The sequence below is a fragment of the Gallinula chloropus genome, assembly GCF_964237585.1.
Source record: "Gallinula chloropus genome assembly, chromosome: 1".
NCBI classification, from domain to species: domain Eukaryota; kingdom Metazoa; phylum Chordata; class Aves; order Gruiformes; family Rallidae; genus Gallinula; species Gallinula chloropus.
The window spans coordinates 17,737,240-17,759,284 of record NC_140085.1 but is presented as its reverse complement, the minus strand read 5'-3'; the positions used below and the strand labels follow the sequence as shown (position 1 = coordinate 17,759,284).

General features: G+C 46.6%; 1 protein-coding gene across 1 annotated transcript in view; it reads right to left on the bottom strand.

The window, feature by feature from the left end:
* The window catches only part of TCF20 (transcription factor 20), a 97,824-nt gene that overhangs the window by 25,795 nt on the left and 49,984 nt on the right, over positions 1 to 22,045 (bottom strand). Inside the window, exon 4 of the mRNA XM_084279440.1 lies at positions 15,725 to 15,774. Coding sequence (XP_084135566.1) covers positions 15,725 to 15,774 — 50 coding nt within the window. The remainder of the gene's footprint in view (positions 1 to 15,724; positions 15,775 to 22,045) is intronic.

The following is a 22,045-nucleotide window of genomic DNA, read 5'->3' as shown; positions in this document are numbered from 1 at the left end:
GAGGGGAAGGGAAACGCCTTCACGCCCAACACCCCCCGGGTCGGTGAGGAGGGGCTGGGACCTGCAGTTTCTGCACAAGGGTGAGATGAGTCACCAGCCTGAGGCGTGCCCGTGCTCACCGTGAGGGAAAGCTGCTGTTCCCTGCTGGGCATGGCCTGGGGTTTCCATCCCATTGCCGTCAAGCAGGCTGGACTTGAGTGAAGTCTGGCTGAAGACCTCAGGTCTCCAGAGAGTCTCAACCTGAAGGTGAGGTCTGTGAGAAGGCAGGAATAAAGCAAGCAGGGAACAAGCTGGGAATGTCAATTAGAAGCTGCTTTGGAAACCACAGGAAGAAGTACAGCTCTGAGACAGAGAGGCTCTGATACCTCTTATCCATGGACTTCATGCAGGCACTAGTCTGTGCTCCCTTTTCCTCCTGGCTGCAGAGAGGGGGATCATGGTGCAGCTCCCTGCTGGAATGAGGTCCAGAACAACCACCTGCTGCTGCCACCACTCCCCAAGCTGCTCTGGCCAGCCCTGCAGGTGTGCTGGAGTTTGGGATTAAAGCCTCCACTAAATACATTCGGGGCCTGCACACCCTGACTGCCCTCACTTGTACCACCATGAGAGATGGAGAGGAGTCTATCACATGGCAGCTGGGCAAGGGGCAACAGTTAGGAGCTGCAGCCATAGCTGTGACTAGATACAAGGAGTCGTTGTTGCTCCAGGAGAAGGGCTCAGCACAGGGTCCCAGAGAGGCTGTGGAGTCCCCACCTTCAAAGATCTTAAGAACCCAACTGACCAAAGCCTTGAGCAATCTGATCTAGTTCCCAGGTTGGACCAAACACCTGGGGAGGTCTGTTCTGTTCTGTAACAGGATTTCCAGATAGCTTGAAAACACAACAGTGGATGACAAGAGTTCATGTTGTGCCTTTTTGTACCACTCACGGTTGGTTGCTGGCTGGGATTGCTGATCACTGGCACAATTTGAATTCTCCTTTAACTCTGGGTCTACACAGCAGTATCCCTGGGGTGAGCCTGGAGGTGCTGGGGCTTCTTTGCCATCTGAGGAGGTGAGACCAGTTACAAGATGTCTTTGGTTGCATCCCAGGGTGGGAGCACTAGGAAATGTGAATTCCTGCATCCCAGATCCTTTGTGCTACAACTCCAACACACAACCTTGAGTGGCTCCAGAAAGCATTGTAAGGAATGAGTCACATGCAAGCAGCACGGATGGGCGGGACAGAGGGTGCAGGGAAGTAGCAGAAACGATGGAGAAATGGAACCAAACAATCTTGCAGAGATTTCTGTGATCAAGGGAAAGGAGGATGGAGTTGTCTCATCCTGCTCACGTCTGTTATCAACTCTCAGGTGCTTTTTAAATCCTTGTGCCGCAGGCTCAGGACAGCTGGGGACACGTCTGCTCTGCAGCTGCAGCAGAAACCGGCTCCAACACTGGGTGTGGGGTGAGGCAGCAGTAAAATCAAAAGGGAAATGCGGGCGTCAGAGGCTTCTCTGCCCTGGCACACGAGTTGCCACCTCTGTGGCTCTTAGAAGCCCGTTTCAAGGACGGCTGCTTAGGAAGCTGGGGGCTGAAGGTGAAGCCAGCCTACTGCAAGGGAAGGTTTTCTTCTTTCACAAACGCTGTGTGTGTGCGCAGCGGCACCGTGTCTCGTGGGGGACTCCTGTACTCCAGGGTCAGGACAGCCTTTAGCTGCGTTTTCACCCTTCCCACCCCATGTCATGCACATGGTCAATGAACACTGGGATTTTTTCTCAGCTACCGAACCCTTGCACTGATGTATTTCCAGACAGTCTTGTGCTTAGAGAGAAAAAAGTACAAAAATCCTAAACCCCCCACAAATCCTAACCCCCCCCACAAATCAGGGCTCTCACAAATGACCAGATGAAAAAGGTGTTCAGAAAAGCCCCAGACTGGCCCTTGTGCTCGCATCACTGAAGACAAGAAAATAAGGTTCCACCAGACCCTTCACCCAACGCTTGACTGTGGCCTGGGAAGGGCCGTTGACATTTTTGATATCTACTCTCGAAGTCCAAAAGGCAGAAAGGGGTAAATACACTGCTGCAGAAATGGCAAATACACTTGCACAGACTTGTGGTGTCTCCCTGTCCCATCAGCTCTTTAATTAGCTCAACTCAAACCCTACAAAACGAACAGCAGCCTTTGTATCCCACTTTGTGGGCTGCTATCGACTAGACGTAAAAACTGACGATGAATGTGTGTGCTTTGGGGGGGGGACTGATGAACCCAGGTGACCTGGCCAACGTTCCCTTTAGAAGCACAACAGAGACTGCTTGTGAACAGCCATTCCACAGCTGTTCCACATTCAAGAGCTGATTTCAAGGCCTGTCCCTGCATAGCCTAGTAACTGGCACTGAGTTTGGAGCAGTCTCTACCTGGACTGACTGTTCTTCCAAAACACACATGTGCAGCTTCCAACAGCAAAGGTCAGCAGGAACAGCCTCCTCCCACCACTGAGGACTCCAGGCCATTAAGTGCCTTTCTGGGGATCTCAAGTTTCATGTTTTAGCATTCCCAAAAAGGAGCCCCAGGAACAAACCTCCCCTGGCTGCTTCTACTAACCTGTTATTCTTCCATGGCTCTTTCACACAATTGGGCCACTTGAAGGAAGTTCTCTCACCTCTCTTTCGTTTTGAGAGGAATGTGACAGCCATGAAGCTGCAGGGCCGACTCTCAGGGGTGAATCCACCAAAGGTGGGTGATGGGCAGGCAGCGTTTGATGCCAATACACCACGCTCCAAGGAGAACTCATCCCGGTTACCAGCAGCCTACAGTCACTGTCACCAGCTGCGAGGGGTTGGGATTAGTCGTAACAATTTCTGTTCTATTTTGTTCTTCCAATTTCTTCATCTTCAAGATGGCAACAGTTCCCCACAGGCCAAAAGATGCACCTTCTTTCCCTCTTCTTCTGAAGCAACAAAGTTGAAGTTTTTCACATCTGCCATGAGGAATGCCCACATTTCTGCTCTATTCCAAGTCTTTTGTGTTCTGGTGGCAACACATTTTGGGTTTTTTTAAATGAAAATGAGCTTTGTGGCTCAAGTAGGCTGCACTGGCTGCAGCCATCAACGCCCTCTCCAAGGCTGCAAATGCCCACTTCCACCTCACAGCTCCGGAACCTGTTTCTTCTCCCAGTATGTTTTCCTGTCACGTGAAGCCAAGAGTGTTTCATACTTGGAATAGAACCAAAAACCACCCTGGAGATTTGCTTCAAGTCTGCAAAATTATGGCCTCTGCTTTTCCTCACTGGAAACGTCTCCATCAGCTGCGTTTAAGAAGCTGTTTATTCTCTTGCCCAGTGCAGCTCTTCAGCTTCATTCCCAAATGGGCACTCGCAGTTTCGCCACCCATCACCTGAACAGGTGGAAATGCCTCCTCAGAAGTTTGAGCCACAGTGGGACACCAGCTGGACAGACAGACAACACCCATTTCATACAGTAACCTCCTCATCTTGGTTTCTAAAGCAGCAAAGATCTTTAAAAGCCCAGAAGTGTAACATTAAACCAGCCTTTGTTCTGCTCATACCCGGTGTCCTTTCTTGCCCCTTTGGGATCCATCTCCACCCGCCAATTCCTAATTTCATCATACCACACCAAGCAACAACTCCGCTGCTTTTCTATAGTCCTTCCAACTACAAATGGGAACCATGAGATTTGTCCTACTCCTAAGGTACTTTGACACCAGCTGATTAAAAAGTGCACCAGAAGAAGGAGATATTTTTCTGCCCCACAATCCAGGACGGGTTCAGTAATCCAAACAGTCCCCACAATAACATTCTGAACATAATCTACAATTTGTAGGATGTAATGATTCCACATCTCTTCTGAGGGGGAAACAGCTCAGGATCAGGAGCTAGGGTGGAAGTTCAATTACATTTTCCTAATATAAACACTATAACATGTACAGACTTCCCCTTTTTAGTAGAACTATTAGATGTGGTGATGCTGCTTTGATAAATTAGTGTCAGTTCATGGGACTCTCACTACACGATACAGAATTGTCTTTACAGCACCAGCCTGTGGATACACAGCACCGCCCAGCTCCCTCCCTGAAAACCTCTCCCCTGTTTTTTGCTGCTCCCCACTAGAAGATGTGACACTGGAGAGAAATCATTTCAGTGAAGCTCAGAAAGCTGCTGTCATGATGTACCTCAAAGCCAGAAAGCGCTGACCTCCAAACCCACTGCGACCTCCGAGTTTGGTTGTTGTCAGGTTTAGGTGCAGCCCAAACCCCAAACGTAACCACAGGCTGCCCGGGTTACACTCACGTAGTTGTTGCATATAACAGCAACAACTTCTCTGCCCTTTACACTGCAGGGAAAAGCTTGTTCTTCCTTTACAGCTTTGCCCAGAAATTCTATCTGACTGGCACAGGCCAGCGTGGGAGCCGACAGCGTGGGGTATCCGTAGGGAGGTGATTTTTCAGTGATGCACATCCCCCAAACTCTCCTTGGCACACAGCAATGCAATTCAGAGAGTGCTGGAGAGTTACTGGTCTCTCAGAGCGTTCTAGTAATTACTTTTCTCCGCTACCTTTATTGACTAACCTCCCCTACTCACAGTGTTCTGCAGAATCTCTGTCCTACACAGGCAAACCAAAAACCCCACAAAACCAAACTGTTTGTTAGGAGTATTCCACAGCGAGCGCAGAATCTCATCCTGCTGCACAACACAAATTTCTAACTCAAAACTAAGACTGGAACTACGTGTTCAGCTTCTCACAGGAAAACTGATGGAGCCATCAAAACATTTGCCCCGTCTTTGTATTCTCTAGACCCAGGCTGCACCCAGGTTACCTGTTCTTCTCCTTTTTTTCACATGTTCTATAACCACAAAAACAAAATCCCAGCCCAGTGACGATGTGTTCATCTCCAACCATCCAGATGTGCCGTTCCAGTACCAAGGGTCTGATATTTAAACCAAATTTTCTACCTTTTTAGACATGGGGCTGCTTCTTCCAGTCCTTCTGATATGCCAGGGACTAGGTCAGGCAAACAGATTCTGCTTTCTTATGCCAAGGATTCCTGCCGTGTCCAGGATGCACTCGACAGCATAGATAATTACCAATAATTACTGTTATTAGGGATAATAATTTCAAAACTTTTTATCTAACTCAGCCCCAAAATGTCCTCCCTTAACTGCACTGGTTTACTTAGATACTCTGACCTCACATGCATTCATAGGTACATTACAGTTCACACTGCACATTACACAGTGCAAATGCCCGAGCTGTGATTTAACTGCCCTTATCTTGACAAGATAACATTTTTAAAAGCACATCTACCCCCCCAAATGTTTTCCTTAGCTTGGCATTAGCTGACTCCACAAACCAGATGTACAGCCAGATGCCCTGCCCCGAACCCTTAACACTTACTTATTGCAGTCCCGTTACACACCATTGGTTTGTCTGGTTTCCAGACCTCAGAACATTCAAGAACATCACGACCCCAGGGAAAATTCCCACCCGTGCCTGTGTGATACAGGTTAGCAAGGAAGGCCACCACCACCTGCAGGGCAGCTGAGGCTGCCTTCTCCTGGGCTGCACCATCACTATCAGCTTCACAGGACTTCACGCCTTGGACATCCAAGTGTACATTTCCCATGCCATAAAAATCCACAAGGAATGCATCAATCACACTCGCTGTGCGCATCCCAGCACCTCCACCAGCTCCTCTGGGAAGGGTTCTTTACCCTCAACCAGCTCCTATCAGTAAACATCCTTCACATGTTGGATCCGCTGCAAATCCTACATGGAAAAACTGTCACACTTCCCTGTGACCCTGCTGGGCAGCGCTGACTCACCCGGCTTGGCTCTCGCGCTTCCTCTTTAAAGGGCAACCAGGCGCTTTGGAAATGCTCTCAATCCATGACGTCCGTTTCCCAGGAAGGTCTGAGTCTCTTCCAGGAATCCTGCTGGGAGTCAGACAGCGTGGAGAAACACTCTGAAAACGAGCTGCCTTATCCAAGCTCCGGTTCCTTCGTTCCTCAGGCAGGCAGGTAATCCCCAAGTGGCTGGCAGGCCACTCATTTTCTTCTTGACACAATCTCCATGTTTTCATGTTCTGCTGCGGGTCATTCCTGCTCCACAAGTTCTAAATTAGCCAGGATTTCCAAATCTTTTCTTTCAAGAGCGGGCTATCCGCGACAGCAAGCTGTTCATTGCTCAGAGCTGGTAAACATCCTGTACAAGGGCTTCCAGGATCCACTCAGGCACTTTTCATTTTCTCAGTCAAAAGAAATGTTTATTCCCAACTGGATGTTACGGCTCCTCTGGATGGTTTCCAGGTTCTCCCAAGAGCCATTAGACATTGTTTTAGATTCCTTCTGGCTTGGTTTTAGAGAGCCATGGATGACTCTGGTCTCTGCAAAGACTTGATCAACAAAGATGACAAACTCAGGAAAGCTCTCTGTGGTAGAGAGTGCACCCTTTATTTCCCACAATGGTGCTGACAAAGGGCCAACTGGCAGCTGCTCTGAAGGGTTTTAAGCACTCCCCACCACTAAATATTTCTCATGGAGTCACGTGTGGCACCATTTATTCGCTCTACGTGGCTCCCACTACTTTCCAACCACAGTGCAGGAGGAGCTACTGAGTCTCCACAATTGCTGTGAGCACCCACACAGGAAAACCTCTGAGCCGCCCTCCCAGCTTCCCAAAAACCTTCTCCCTCCACTGCGTGACACCACCCTGAAGAGCCAAAATGCAGCAGTTTCACCACATGCCCTCTGCTGTCCCAGTACCGCACAGCTGATCCTTCACAGACACAACTCAACACCGTAACAGTGACCTTTTTTGTTTCTCTCCAGAGCAGGTAGAATAGAACAGACACTAGGAAAAAAAAAACCAGTTTTTATTCAGTTGAAAAGAAGTCATTTACTCAATCACATTAACTATGCTAAAAATGATTTTTTTTCTGACTACACCAGCAGTTAAATATTTTCAGCACCAATTCAGGACACATTAGTGACATTTATCACAACAGGTCTATTTCTTAATGTAGAAGGACATACTAACTTCAGTAGCTGCTACTGGGAAAGGAGCAAGCAGAAGACTGCCCTTTCTTTCCAAACACTTATCGGTGAGAGTAGCAACTTCTAGAAATAAATAACTGCCAAATTATCTCCCGAATCTTTAAATCGACTTTTTTTTTTAAAAATAGAGTTAAAATAGATATCTTAATATGAGCTATCATAGATTTTATTTTTTATGTGCTGAATACTCCAAAATGTGAGTAGTTGAGCAAGCATCCAGTACATAACTTTTTAAAATAGTTCTTCCCTCCCCACAATATCAACCCCACTTTCTTCATCCAAGTCATGCTGGTTCGACCCCTCTCTCTAGTCACCTCCCAGTAAACACCGCGCTGTCTGACACCGCTAGGACACGCTACCATCCTACGAGTGAAAGAAGTCAGCAACCTGGTGAAGTACCACCAACTCACAGGAACAGAAAAAACCCGATCCAGTCATTGGCTCGTTAACTCTGAACATCAAACAGATTCTAAGCTTTAATTTCTAAAAGCTTTTGTGGTCTTCCTCTTGCTGGGCCGGGTGAGGTGGTCATCGCTGAAGGCAGAACTGATGAAGGCAAAGAAACCAAAAAGCAGCAGATAGTACTGTCTCTCTGTCCTTTTAAACAAATCAAGTTCGCACAAAACAAAAGGAGACAAGGTTAAAATGAAGTTTATTAGTTTTTTTGGTTTTTTTAAGCTTTTTTTATATAAAACTGTTTGTGAAACAGCTATTTTATTCCCATGGCAGAGTGACCCCTGAAAGATGCACTAACCCCTTTCTTAAGGCCTTAACAAGAAAAAAATGACCACTTTTGTTGTTGTTATTGTTCCTTAAACCCAAATGTTTTAAAATTACATAATTTACAAAAAAAGCCCACCCCAAAGAGCCACATCGCGCAGGCTGTTACACTGACATTCCCTCTTCCTTCCTTAGGAAAAGCAAAATGGAAAATTAAAAAAAAGGGCTAAGTGGATTATCCTGATCAGTTTGAAGATGCTTTGACTCCACCAACATTCAAACTTCCTTCCCAGTTCCCCAGTCTGGCAGGTGAACCATCATCTTCCCCTCACCTACCTTCAGAACTGAAGGCGGGTTCTTGGAAGGGTTTTGGGGTGCACGTTGTTGCCACAAAGAGCAGATGCTCCTTTCCCCCACGTGATACAGACACTTCCCCACAAACAAGGTGTACGGGATCTGGCAAACAGCAGCTACCTCTTACTTCATGAGTCTCATGATCTAAGAGCCTTCATATAGTGTTTCTCAACGACAGCCTCCCTACCCCGCATACGCAAGTACTGACAGCCAATCACCTGCAACCATCCAAGCCTTCCTCTCGCACCCCAAACCCAATTTATGGTGATTTTATTTGCCTTTTGGAATTGAACTTCCCTGGATGTTGTGAGAAAGCAAGCAAGAGAAAGGGAGACAAGTCCTGTCTGGAGTACTCCCAGCTCCGCTATCCTTTCCCACCAAGGTCAGGCTCCACGAGCCTGGCTTTGATTCTGGATGCAATGTTTCACTTTAGTTTTCTCCTTTAATTTATATGGGGTTTAGTTAATTTTAATCAAAAGCATCAAAAGGGATATAGCGCACCTTTCATTTAAAACAAAGTCTTTCAAGACTAAAAAATAGATCTTTATATATATATATATTTATCCCTCCCTCTTTAATTCCCCCCACCTGTTTCCTTTTTCCCCCGCCCCTTCCCACTGTCACTATGGAGATTGTGTCCATGGAAACAGCTGGTTCAGACTCCTTGGTCAGATTCTGTGATGTCATCGGTCTTGAGTGTGATGTAAGAATTTTATGAAGGAAGTGCTGGCATTGGCAGGCACGTCGAGAGGGGGCATGGCTGCACAGTGGGAGAGATTCCATTCAGTCACGAATGTCCACCGCTTTTTATCTCAACAGCCTAACCTGGAAAACAAAGCGAAACAGTGACATTGGAAGGGTTCCTTCCCGCTGGCTGGCTGGCTGCCAGTGGCCCCAGGGCCCGGCAAAGCCCACTCAGCAGCAACACCAAGAGATCTTTAGTTTTGTGGACTAACAATGGATGGGAGGACAATGGGGAGTAGCTCCCAAAAGCAAACCCATGTGATATTAAGTGTTAAACAACCAGCAGCAGCTGCAGGAAGCCCAACTACAGGTGTGGTCCAGGATGACAGGACAACCTGTGCCACAACACGGCACGGTGCCCCTACAGAGCAACTACGACCAGCCAGTGGGCACAAGTGTTTTCATTCAGGTCACCAGGCGACCATCCCACAGTGGGTTTTGGTGAATATGTAGCAGACAGTGAAACCAGTATCAAAGTCACAGGAGTCCAGCTGCAGGAGCTAAATCTGGGAAGCAGCTGGTTTTCACAAGCTGAAGGTGAAGCTGCAGTTAAACTGACTGGAGCCGGGTTAGTATTTCTTTCTGTTGCTTTATTCTAATTGTCAGATTATGGTGGCGGCAACAGCTCATGGCAGGACTAAGCTAGTGATGTCTTTCAAGACAAATGTGGAAACGTCCAAGTGCTTGGCACACTCACTCTCCCTGTCTAGAAATTCTCTGAGGCAAGAAAATTAACTTCAGGATTTTGCTAAGTTGGTGGAGGGTCAGTTCAAAAGGGAAACTGCAGCCAGAGTTACATTTCATTTCTCTAAACCGTGGTTCTCATTTTTAATCTGCACAGCCAGGAAAGCAAAGCTTGAAATAATATCTTCCCTTCTCCCATACCAAAAGCCAGCCCAGGAGCAATTTGTTTTTTAATAAGGTTACTTGCTTTGATGTGCCTCAGAGATCCCTCCCCGCCAGCCAGCGGGCTTGGGAAAGGAAAAAAGCTTCCAACATGCCCAACCCATATGGAGAGCGGTTAACGGCATGAGAGGTGTGCCTGGGAACCAAGGAACACCCATGTTTGCTCTTAGCTGGCAATTAAACTCCAGGAACCCTAACGAAGTGTGACACAGAAGTCAATGCTGTTCTGATTATCAGCACAGCAATTAGATTAGATCCCAGCAAGACTACCTCTTGGCTGCAAACACCCCCTCAGACAGGGGCGCCAGGCTAAGGGCGAGGGAAGAGTCAGGCGAGCACGTATGAGAAACAGATGGGCAAGTGGTGGAGCTCCAGCCTGAGAGGGAAGGAGGGAGGTTCCTAGAGAGTTCAGGCAGCTGACCTTTGTGGTATTCATTACTGTGCAACCGCGAGCCCTCGCTGAAGGAGTGTCAAGGCCGCGTTGCTGTCTCTGGCTCCTGTACAACTGCAGCTTGCCCATGCCTGGAAGCAGTCCAGAGCATTAGGCACTGGCTCAGGGAGGAAACAGGCTCACCGCACAGAGACGGTCCTTCCTCATTCCTGGACAACATCCAGAGCACCAGACTCACTCCCACAGTCACTCTCCAGATCTGGATTTGATCCAAATGTTCTAGAGGCAACTGGCTCAGCAAGAGAGAAGCAACAGAGACAGAATACACTGACTTGCCTGGATGTAATCCAATACACAGGATTTTTCTTAACTTGCTGGGCCTAGGAGTGAACCAGGACTAAAACAGCTCAATAATCTAACAGCTGAGTGCCCATTCTGCCTTACGCTGAGGCCAGCAGAAGGGCAGCTCCTGTACTACCTGCCCTGCTACACAAGTCCTTCAGATTTAATTATTACAGTAATGCAACAATTTTCTTTGTCTTTAAATAATTGGATCCTTTAGATTTCCATGGTTTTTATTTTGAGATTCAAGGTCAGGTTGGAGAACATCTTCAAGGCATTCTCAACAACAAAAGGGAAAGGCTAAATGGGACCTTCAGTTAAGAACTACTTGAGGCAAGAAGTCAATTTGAAAGAAGACGCCTTAGAGAGATGTCTCGAGTGCACAGTGACCACGGTGCAGAGATCCCACAGCCTGCAAGCACTTAGGCCAATGCACTCCTATGATGCATTAAAAATAATAAAGAAAAAAGGGTTAGCACTGAGCAATGCTGCAGGAAACAAAGCTGTGTAAAGGCCTCTAGGACACAGGAACATTCACCAGCACCTTAAAGAAATGTCAAAAAAAAAAATCACTGAGAAGGCTTTTCTAGTGCTAAACAGGTGCAGCAGATGCCCCACCTGCAGCGAGCCCATCATCCTGCTCAGGCACTGTGCATTGTACTGCCTTTCACACTTCAAAGAAAAGAGAAAAGCTTAAAAGCATCCCAATGACCTTTACTGTGGAAGGAAAAAGTTCCTCAAGTAATGAACTTTAAATACTGTTTGCATGGTAACTGTGTTAACACCACTTCAAAGCCGAGAAAGAACGCTGTTAAAATGACAAATCACAGGACACAGCAGAGCTAAGCACAGTTGGCAGCCAGGCTACAAAGTGTTTATACAGAACACTACCTGCCTTCTGCTACTGCACTAAAACCATCATCATTTGCACAGTCTCTCACCCCTCAGAAAACACTGTTAAAAGCACTTCACAATCACAGGTGAGATTTTAAGGTAAGGGAGGTGGCTGGAAAGCAGGGAATGGTGGAGAGGGAAAGGGATGGTTACAATCAGCTCAGAGAACAGACATGAAAGAACAACTTAATCTGCAGGACTGCAAGAAAGAAGGGAAGCAACCAGCTTGAGTAGGAAATGCAACTGAGCAGTGAAATGAAGGCAAGGCACCTTCTTGGGCTGCAGCTAATGGGAAAGGGTGCCTAGAAGTGTTAATGGGAAACCAGACACTTCGTTTAGACCTCCCTCTTGACACCAAACAACACACTCTGTGGAAATGAAGGAAGAAATCCCAACCTCATCCCACTCCCTGGGTGCAAACTCCCACCTCTGTGCTACTCTGTCCTTGTGCCAGGATAGCTGCCCAGCCACGGAGTAACCCAGGTTGGGAAATGACCCAACCCAGATGCTAAAATGACAACATGGAGTTTCAGACCAACGGGATTCCTCATGGAGCTCCCACACGGCTGTTTGAACATTGGGACTACACAAAGGAGATGGTGGGAAGGACGAGCAGCGGGGGAACTGGGGTGCAAGAGCACAGCCACTGCTTTCCACAGTGCTGCTGACTTAAGGCAACCACAGCCCATCCTGGATCCACAGCGAGGGGAAGGACCAGGGTAAACATTACAAACTTGTGGGCAAAGTTCCACCTTCCATCACCCAAGTCTGTTCGCAAAATAGTGGGAAATGCTGGTCTGAAAGGAATGTATTGTGCTTCTGGTAAGAATAATTTACTTACCCCATATTTACATTTCCAAGGAAAAAAAAATGGAGGAATCAAGATTACAATAGTCATCTCCAACCCATCAGTATTACTAATTCTTCCTTACACATGAAATTTAGGAAACATTGATGAATTTATTTATTCATAGAGGAGTTTACTGTTAGCTACTCTGACACCTCCAGAAAAAAACCCCTTTCAGATCCTTATGGACACGATTACAGCAATTTGAAAAGAGATTTCTGCCACTGGTTTAGCTGGGAGAGTAATCAGGCAGTTGTGACAGCTATCAAGCCTTTGCCTCTTACAACTCAACAGAAGGAACCGCTGCAGAAATACACAAAAAAAGTGAAGTCACTCGCCTGAACAGAATGGCATTAGGGAATAAAAAAGCACAATATGCACAGAGCACCTTTATTTCTCACAGGAATGGGGAAGGCACTGGAGGTAAGCAGCCGCAGAAGGCAGCAGGTGGGAACTGGGAACTCTCCCCAACTCACCTGTGCTTGCTTTTATTTCCATTCCCAGGAGTACACTTCCCCCCTCACCCCCGCTCCGACTGCTCTGTGCTGAGGCTGCCTTTCACCATCTTGTTCTGCAAGGAGGGAAGAGAGCAAGGAAGGAGGGGCTGACGGACCAGCAAGCCAAAAGGAGGAGGAAAAAGAAAACGAGGGAGAAAAGGAAGACAGGGGGTAGGGAAAGTGAACATACAGAAAGTGAGAGAGAGAAAGAGAAGTCAGTATTGGAACCAGACATAGATTTTTCAGACAGAGATTTCCCTGTGACAAAAGCAGGCAATTCCACAAAAGTATAGAGTTTGGAATATGAAAGCCTGGTTAATTTGAGAAAACACAGAATTTAACACAAAAAGGTAGAACAAGCTCAGAAATGTCACTTCAAATTGCCCCACAGGTGGCCTAAGACAATCTAAGACTGCCACCAAAGGTGAGGTATCCCATCCCCTTTAGATTCTTAGTGCTTCGGTTTCCTCTCAGTTCTGTCACAACAGCAGTTGCTGGGATGCAGACACGCGGCTGGATTTGTGAGAGGAAGCTAACCCTTTAAAAGATGATTAGCTTTCAGACAGCCTGTTCCCTGGGATAAAAGCTGCTATTTTGCAAAAGTAGCACATTCAGGACATGGATGGTTGAAGCATCAATGCTGACAGAAGGAAATGGGAAAGCTCACTGGGGAGCACAGGGAAAGGCAGGACCAGTCCCTCTGGACTTGCCTGCTTATGCCTGAAGTGTTGAGCGCAGTTAATGAGGCGAGAAGCACCTCTGCTCTCCAGGAGCCACTTATTATGATGAGGTGTATTTACCGATGTGAGGCATGGTCTGAACCAGGGTAGGAGGCACTGTACGGGGGACTCAGCGAACTTACAAAGTTAGTTATTCCACCCCTTAACTGGCAACAGAAGAATGATGTATTAAACCAGCTACTTATTAGTTAGCAATGTTAATCTGGTGTTTCCTAAAAGCAGAGACCTTCAATGGTCTAATCTTAACTCTTCTTCTCAACTGGGCATGTTCATAGCTAGCAAAAAAAAAAAAAAAGTGATTTGTTCTCCAGTCACTCCAGAGCAATGGGGTTTGACACTCCCATTCCTGCCTCACCACTGGCTGGAATTCCCTTTTCCAGCCACCACAATGGAAGGAGCAGGGTGATCTATACTCTGCCCTGCAGAAGGATTTGGAACAAACCAGTAACAATCAGTGAACTGCAGGGCAAGGGCAGAGTCACAGCCAAGCAAAGAAAACTCTGCTTGACTTCAAACAAACGATTCATGTCTTTACTGAGCAAAAGCCAACAAACTTCAGTGTCAAAGAGCCGCTGCCGGGGTTGAATTCCATTTTCAACACAAGGCAGAAAATGATCTGCACTGGGAAAGTTTTGAATGAAATTCAGAATTTTATTGCCTCATTGAGTACCTTTATCAACTCAATTGGCAGTTTTACCCCTCCCACCCCCCAAGATTACTTTAGAAACCAGCGTGCCTGCTCAGTGTCTTCTCTTCGAGGCTGGATTCTGTGAAATCATTGTTCCCTTTCAGGGTTTCAGCACCATCACTGCAAGGACTCCCATATGGCAGCAGTGACCCAAGACAGCTATGAAAAGCTCTGACACTGTGTGCCCCTGTAATAATTCAGGCAATGGGCAGCAAAAATAAAACAGAGCTTTAAAGATGCAACCTTCCTATTCTTGTTAGTCAAGGATCCAAAAGCTGGGCCTAGGCAGCTGCATTCCACAGTTCAGGGCAGCGCACCCTGCACTGGGCAGGGCAGGGCACGATCTGCAGGTCCATGGAAGCATTAAGGCATTCCTCACAGCTTGCTGTACATTCCTGACATCATTCCACAGTCGTGCAGAGTAATTTCTGCTCTATGATGGAAAGTAGGACAGTTCTGGGTAACAGCCCCAGTGCTCCCAGAATCTTCCAGCGCGTTTTAAGCACGTGTGCATAAATAATTATATTGTGGTAGAACATCCAGAAAGGAACATGAGACCAAATCTTGTATGTTTACAAAAGACAGATTAAAGATAATCTGGGAAGACAAAAGACCACCAGATGTCAGTCCAATTCTAGGCAGCAAAGAGATCTGCAGATGACGACTAAATGGAGACTAGGCCCTGCTAGAAGCAGCACGATTCTTCCCTATTGTCATTTGCTTTCCACCATATGCTGTCCACAGTCTTGCACAATCCCTGCCAGATCCAGCTGGCCACAAGAGCAGCCACCTTTCTGGATACTGCTGAGCATTTCAAACAGGTGGACTGGTATCCACAGCCTCCCAGAGATGCACCCTCCCTTGCACACTGTGACACTGTCTCACATTCTCTGCATGTACAAGAGAGGACAGGACGTAGCAGGAGCAGCATCCATTACAGCAGCATCCATTACTGCTGAATCCATTACAGCTGAATCCACTCCTGAGAGCGCTGATGGGCATTCTGAAGAGTCCAAGACCTACAGAACAACTACCCAGATAAAGCGTAGGCTGACTGGTAACTAGTTATTGCCACTAAACCACAGGGTGTTTCAGCTTCATCCCTACACCGGTTCGTGACACAGTCTCAATGTTTCAAAAAAAAAAAATGGTTGAAACTTTTTCCATGAGCCAGTTTATTTCTTCCTGGCATCCTCAGTAAATCCAAGGAGAAAACATCAGTTTCACTGTAGCACTCAACTGGAACAGTGAGCAGTGTACGGAGCCTATCACAGAGGACAGGAAATGAAGCTGGCTTTCTGGAGAGTCATCAAGGACCCAAAGAAAAACTGAACAGATACAGCAAAAACTTCATTTATCTTCTTAAGCTCCCTGTGTTCTTCTCAAGTCGATGTTTGCCCCACAATGTACCACAAACACACATCACGGAAGAATTAATCTAACAGCATCTCTGACTACAGATGTTACCCAGGTATGAAATTGCTAACCCAAATTTAGGCACCAGAAGAGGGCAGCACAACCCAGGTCTATTCAGGAGAGGATTCTTACCTTGTGCTTGGGGCACCTCACTGAGAAATTCTCTTCGTTTAGTAAACAATCTAGAGGAGGAGAAGACAGCAATTTGTTACTTTTTCAAATAAAACCCAACTTGAATAATACATCACGTGTTAATCTCGCCCCACAGATGTGCATTTTTCAAAGATCTCTTACAGGAATACTATCTTAACAGCAGGCTCATCCCTTCCACCCCCAAAGTTTTCCCAAATAAAATTACTGAACACCCCAAGTGACAATGTCACCCAGATCACCAAGCCAGGTTCAAGCATGCCTGGTCTCCCCAATCTGCTGTACAAAGGAAGAATCACACAGCATGTCTGGAAATCCTGTACCCCAACTATTCCAGCCTTCCTTGCTATGGCACAAGGAAGACGAACACATTCATTCAAAGCTCCTTCATACTTCCCAGGAAAATCGATGCCTTTCATCCTTACCCCAAGGCCCCGCCCCCATCAGGGGAAGAAGGTGTGTGTCTCTAGGGATGGGTGTATATGACAAGATAATTTGCAACCCCAAATCCTGGCCATCAGTTTACACTTTGACACTGTGTCTCTGGTATCAGGTCACTCAGGCTGCTTTCAGATCTGCTTCCATGCCTGGTGTGTATGAAGTTTCTATGATCTAAGAAATAGTCTTAATTAATGATTTAAACCTATTATAGAAAGTGGTAACCTAGGCAGAACTGCTTATTTAGGAACAAATTAAGCAATACTGTTGTTCAAAGATCATTTCTTCAGTGCCATTGCCAATGGAAGCGCTGCTTCCCCTCTCACTTGCTCTACCAGACTCTGCCTTTAAGGGACAGTCAGCAGCTCTGAGAACTTCAGCACTATGCCCGATTCAGGAGCACTACCAGCCAGCCTTCTGCCATCAGCTACCCTGTGTTTCACCCCCACAGCCAAGTGAACAAGCACCTCTCTACCCAGAGAATTCACCGGCCTCCTGCGGGCACCCTGAACTGCAGAGCCACTGCTGCAGTGTTGTGAGGCTGTGCTGCTGAGAGGGTTTCTTTAAGCAGCAGTTGGAGTTTTCTGCCAGCCTGAACTATAAACAACGAGCAATTCGAGGCCAAAGTCGTGGCCGGAGATAGTGAAGCGCCTCTGAGAATCACAACCCGGAAGCAGCTGCATTTTGCCACCAGAGAAGGGAGAAGATGTGACGAGCTGTGCAGACACCAAGGCCGGCAAAGGGCAGGGGAGGAGGCGGCCCAGGTGCCGGAGAGAAAAATGCCCCTGCAGCCCATGGAGAAACCCATGGAAAAGGCTGAGACCCCACACCTGCAGCCCGTGGAGGGGGCTCCACGCTGGATGGAGCAGGTGGAGACATAGAGGAGACGCTGTGACCCTACGTTGGAACAAGCCCCTGCCAGCACTTGCAGCCATGAGGAGAATCAGAGACACAGAGACGAGTGAGAGAGAGATTTGCACCTCAACAGGTTTGCTGGGGGAGGCTGGTGACCCCACAGAGGACTGGGACTGAGAGACACTGTGATTTATGACTGCTCACCATAGCAGTGACTCACGCCAGGGCAGCTGGTGAATAGATAAAGCCCTGGGGAAAGGATTCATATTGGAGAAGTTCATGGAGGACTCTCTCCTGTGGGTGAGACCCCAGGGTGCGGCAGGGGAAGTCCACTAAGAAGGGAGCCGGGGGGTGGGGGAGGTTAGAGGTGTCTTAAGATCTGGAAAAGGAAAACAGCTCATGAAGAAGTAACTGAGAACCCCATTTTTTTTCCAAGTCCCTGCCCCCCTGTACTGTGAACAAGGGGAAGAAGGGAGCAAGATCATGGCTAAAGGGAAGTCTGCTTAGAATGGAGGGGTGGGGGGAAGGTGCTACCGAGAGCCCCATCTTCCCCAGTCCCTGCCCCCCCTGTACTGTGTGCAAGGGTGGGAAAAAGGGAGCATAATCCTGACTAAAGTCTGCTAAGAAGGGAATGATGGGGGAAAAGTGTTTTAAAATCTGGTTACATTTGTTTTAAGATCTGGTCGTGCTCTCAACTCCAGTTTCTTCACTGTTCTTTGTAGTTGTAGTGTAGTGTAATAGAGTAGTTTTTCTCTTCTTCACTTTGTGTTGAGTCTGTTTTGCCCATGTTGATGACAGAGTGATCTCTCCCTGTCCTTATTTTGACTCCTGAGCCTCTTTATATATATTTTCTCCCCTGTCCAACTAAGAAGGGGAGTAACAGACTGACTTTGTTGGATGTCTGGCCTCCAGCCAGGGTGAAACCATGCCAGCCACCTCTCACCTGCTGAAACCTCCAACATTGTTCTTCCCAGCTGCGTCAGGTACTGAGAGCAGCCTGACTGAGCACCATCACCACACCACCTCAGTGGGTCTGAGCACCATCACTGCCCTCCGTGCAACCAGCAACCTGGGAATTCAGCAAGGTGCTTACGACCTCCCATCTGCTCCTACCTACCCGAATAGCTAGGCAAGTAAAGCAGCACAATGGTAAATAAAATGTGCTAATTTAAAACGCTCTTAAGTATGTAGCATAACCAGCGCTACCTGCTGTTTCAATCTGCTGGAAGAGTTTAGCAGACAGCAGGAGACTGCAACTAAAGCTTGAGGGAAAAGCTTTCTAGACACCCAAGCTTTGGCAGAGCATCCTTCTGCTATGAAACGCTTATGTTTCAACATGAATGCCTCTGGCCTGAATCAAAGAGGAACAGCATGCAATAGGCTAAGTTACTGGAGAGATTTTAGCAAAGGGGAGTAAAACCCTTAATCCTACCACAGATAACAATTTCAAATGTGGTATTAGCAAATATCAGGAAATAAATAAAATGTTGTCTCGTTACAAGGGTGGGAATTGTACATTTAGAGTACAGCATGAATTATCGCTGCATAATACAGCAGTCATCAAAAATATACAGAGCAATCATCAAAAACATACACAGTATGTTAGAACAGGATGGAGTTTTCTTCTTTCTTGGAAACCCAACATCGATAATGAATGCACTTCTCTAGCTAGTACATCAGAAAAGATCATATGAAGACCAGGAAGAACTGCCAGAGCCCTCACATGCCATGCCTGATCTGCACACAGCGTTCAGTTTGTTACTAAGGTTAGCAGATTTTGTTGCAAATATTTTTGTTGCAAATATTAATAGCAGATCCAACTAATAGCAATCTTTTTGTTTCTCTTAAGGGACAGCTATGAAAAATTTCATCAGCTCACTGTAGAAAATCAGCTGCATACCAATAAGGCAAGAATTGTTCATCATTACAAAGCTGGCCTGGGTTTCAGTTAGCAGTTCCAAGTATTTTATATCACAGATTACAATTCATCATGAAGTCACCAGACACGTAGCTGGGATCAGTTCGCTGTGGCAGAAAGGGAAAAAGAACCAAGACTCATCCTTGTTTGTACAGATTTTTCTCTGTAAAGTAGTCAGGGAAAATCTGAAACAATTTTAATAGAAGCAATTATTCTTCTTTAAGAATAAAGAGACTGTGTCTCACCCTCTGCGATCTGCTCGTTACTTGTCTTTAACGATACTTGTGAAGACACAGGGTATCTGTTCTCTGGGAATTTGTTTTATTTTGCTGCTGGTCTTTTCCTCATTTACAGTCAAAAATCTTTTACATGTGAAGGTGCCTATGATACATGTTGTGGGGACAAGTGTGCTGCAACAATCAGGATCTGACTCCAGGTGGGGAGGAACAAGCGGAGGGAGAGGATACAAAATTTCAGAAAACAAAGATCCTGTTTCCATGGAGACGTCCCTAGGAATAAGTTATCTTGAGACATCAGAGGCTCTTCATAAATTTGGACAGACGAAAGCACCACACAATGTTAACCACAGTCATTTCCATACAAAAATTACTTAAGTGGCACTACTGATCTTGATTTTTATGCAAATGCCTAAGAGGAGTTCAGCTCTCTGGCATCCTATATTTCCAAAGATTACTCTGTATGAAAGGAGATTAGGAGGAGGGCTGCATTAGGCTATATAAAAGCATCCACATACACAAACTGGCAGTTTATGAAGCCACGTGCCTTCCATAGCAGCCAATTAGCAACAGCGGTGCAAAACCTGGCTCCTCACCAGGGTGGGACTGGAAGCCAACTCTGGGCGCAGAAGCCGGAGCCAGGTCCTGCTGCCGTGCCAGCCTTCAGCACAGTAAGCAGCTGAAGTCCTTCTGAGGTATTTCACTCTCCAGACCTTTATGCACTGCCTTTCAAACTGAGCACAGCCAGCGACAGGGCGCTAATGTCTAACCTGCCTCAAAGCAAAGGTAGGAGCACGCCCACAGCGCCTGCCGAGGAGTACAGCGTGTGTATGTCACCTCACCTGAGGCACGCTCACTTCCAGGGACGCCAGCGCCGTGTTTATGACTCTGACATACCTTAAGAAACACTCTAGCAAGCGTTTCCCCATTATTTAAGATACAAACCCACTCATACATATTCCAAAAGCCTGAGAGCCCTTGTAAATGTCAGCACAAGCTTCTGATGATTCAGAAGGGATATGTACCGGGTTCTGAGGAAAGCAAGGTGGCACCATCCTTCAAAGCAGGATGGTCGACTTCACATGAGACTACCACAGAGCTCAAGGAACCCGAGAAATGTCTGTGTCTGATTCGCTACGGGCAGAGACAGCAGCACTGCATAACTGAGAAAAAGGGTTTATGGGCAGACAGCAGGCTGAGGGGAGAGAAAAGAATGCCCTTTTGCTTCTCAAGGAAGCCCACATTTTCTCCTTGGGTGTAAATGAAAATCAAGTCCTATACCATAGGGCTTGCTTATTTTTTTTATACAGATTTAGTGGAAGAGCAGCTGTAAGTTAAGACAGCTTGATTATAACCCCACAGATAAAAGCGACCACACACAAGGTCTTCTACTGTCACAACACCAGGCTGAAATTTTGAACACTGAGATTTTACTTCAAGCTGGGCTCTTTTTATTTGTTTTGGTTGAAAACTTCAGCTAAAGCAGCCTAACAATTTCCTTAAAACTCTTTCTTGGAAAAAGTTATTCTGCCCATGTTAAACATCCCAGCAACTTTTCTCTGAAAAGCTCTAACACACTGACTTTCAGTAGGACTTGAACTTTAGCCAAGGCATCCCCTTGCCAGCTTACCACAAAATCAGCAAATACAACTCCTTGAAAGGAGGAATGGGGAGTTTGTGCATTCGGAGAAGCTTCTTAGATTTCAGTTGTTAGGTCCTTTGAAAATTCCATCAAATATACTTCTGTTTCGAGGTAAGCAGGTCCTTCCTATAAATGAACCTCTGGCTACACATACAAGCACCAGGCCCAAAAGCACTGAAGCTGTCAAGTGACATTTCTAGGCCTTAAGCAGCCTGAAGGAAGAAGCTGACCATTTCAGAAAGGGAAACACTGTCTAAGGAAGCACCAGAAGCAAGAACGTTACTGAGAAAGGCAAATGGAACTGGAGAGAATAGAGGCTAGTGGGATGATGAAACCAGTGCTAGGAGCAGGGAATTAAGGGTAAGTACCAACAGAAAGAGGCTCAGCCTGAATCAGGATTGATTCAGCCAGAAGACTGGGTACTAAGAACTAGTGGGACAAGGCACAGAAAGGTAAAGAACATCGAGGGCAATATACAAGAGCAAACAGGGACTAGCAGGGTTAAATGTGACAAGGAGTTAAGTTAGGAGAACCAAATGGGAGTAAAGCCCAGAGATGAAAAATAGAGCTAGGAGCTGGAAAGGAGAGGAGGAGGTGATGTAAGAGCAAAGAGGAGGAAGCCAGAATGACAGCTAGAAAAATGGGCAAAGGAAAAGCTGTAAAGGAGAACTGGGTCCTACAAAAAGACTGGGGTAAGAAATTTGAGAAGATGAACCTGAGACCAATCAGATAAAGGGCCTTTGGCTGGTATGAAGAGCTGGAGTGGAGAACCTATCAGGTATGTAGAGACTGGGGAGGAAGAAACAGAAAGGAAAACGTATAAAGAAACAAAAAGAGAAGTCTTAGTTCTCACTAAATTATACTCTTCCTAGAGTGAAACCAGAGATTCACTTGTTACACTACTCCTCTGCTGTTACTTAAAAATGTTTGTGAAACTCACAAGTATCCCATCTCCCTGCAGGTCCAGCTCCCTGAGTGGCCTGCACTTGATTACTGCTGTATTACTCAGAGGGAAATGAGCTTGGAATGGTGCACTCTGACAGATGGCCATACGACAATGGGATGTCTCGGAAGAAAATCAGAAGAAAGTGAAGTAAGCACAGCCTTAAAACCTGGACACAAAAAGCTGCTCTTAAAAAAAAACCCTCAAAGGTTGCGAAGTCAAGACAAATGCAAGGAAAAGCCAAATCTTATGTTTCCCACTTGTACATACA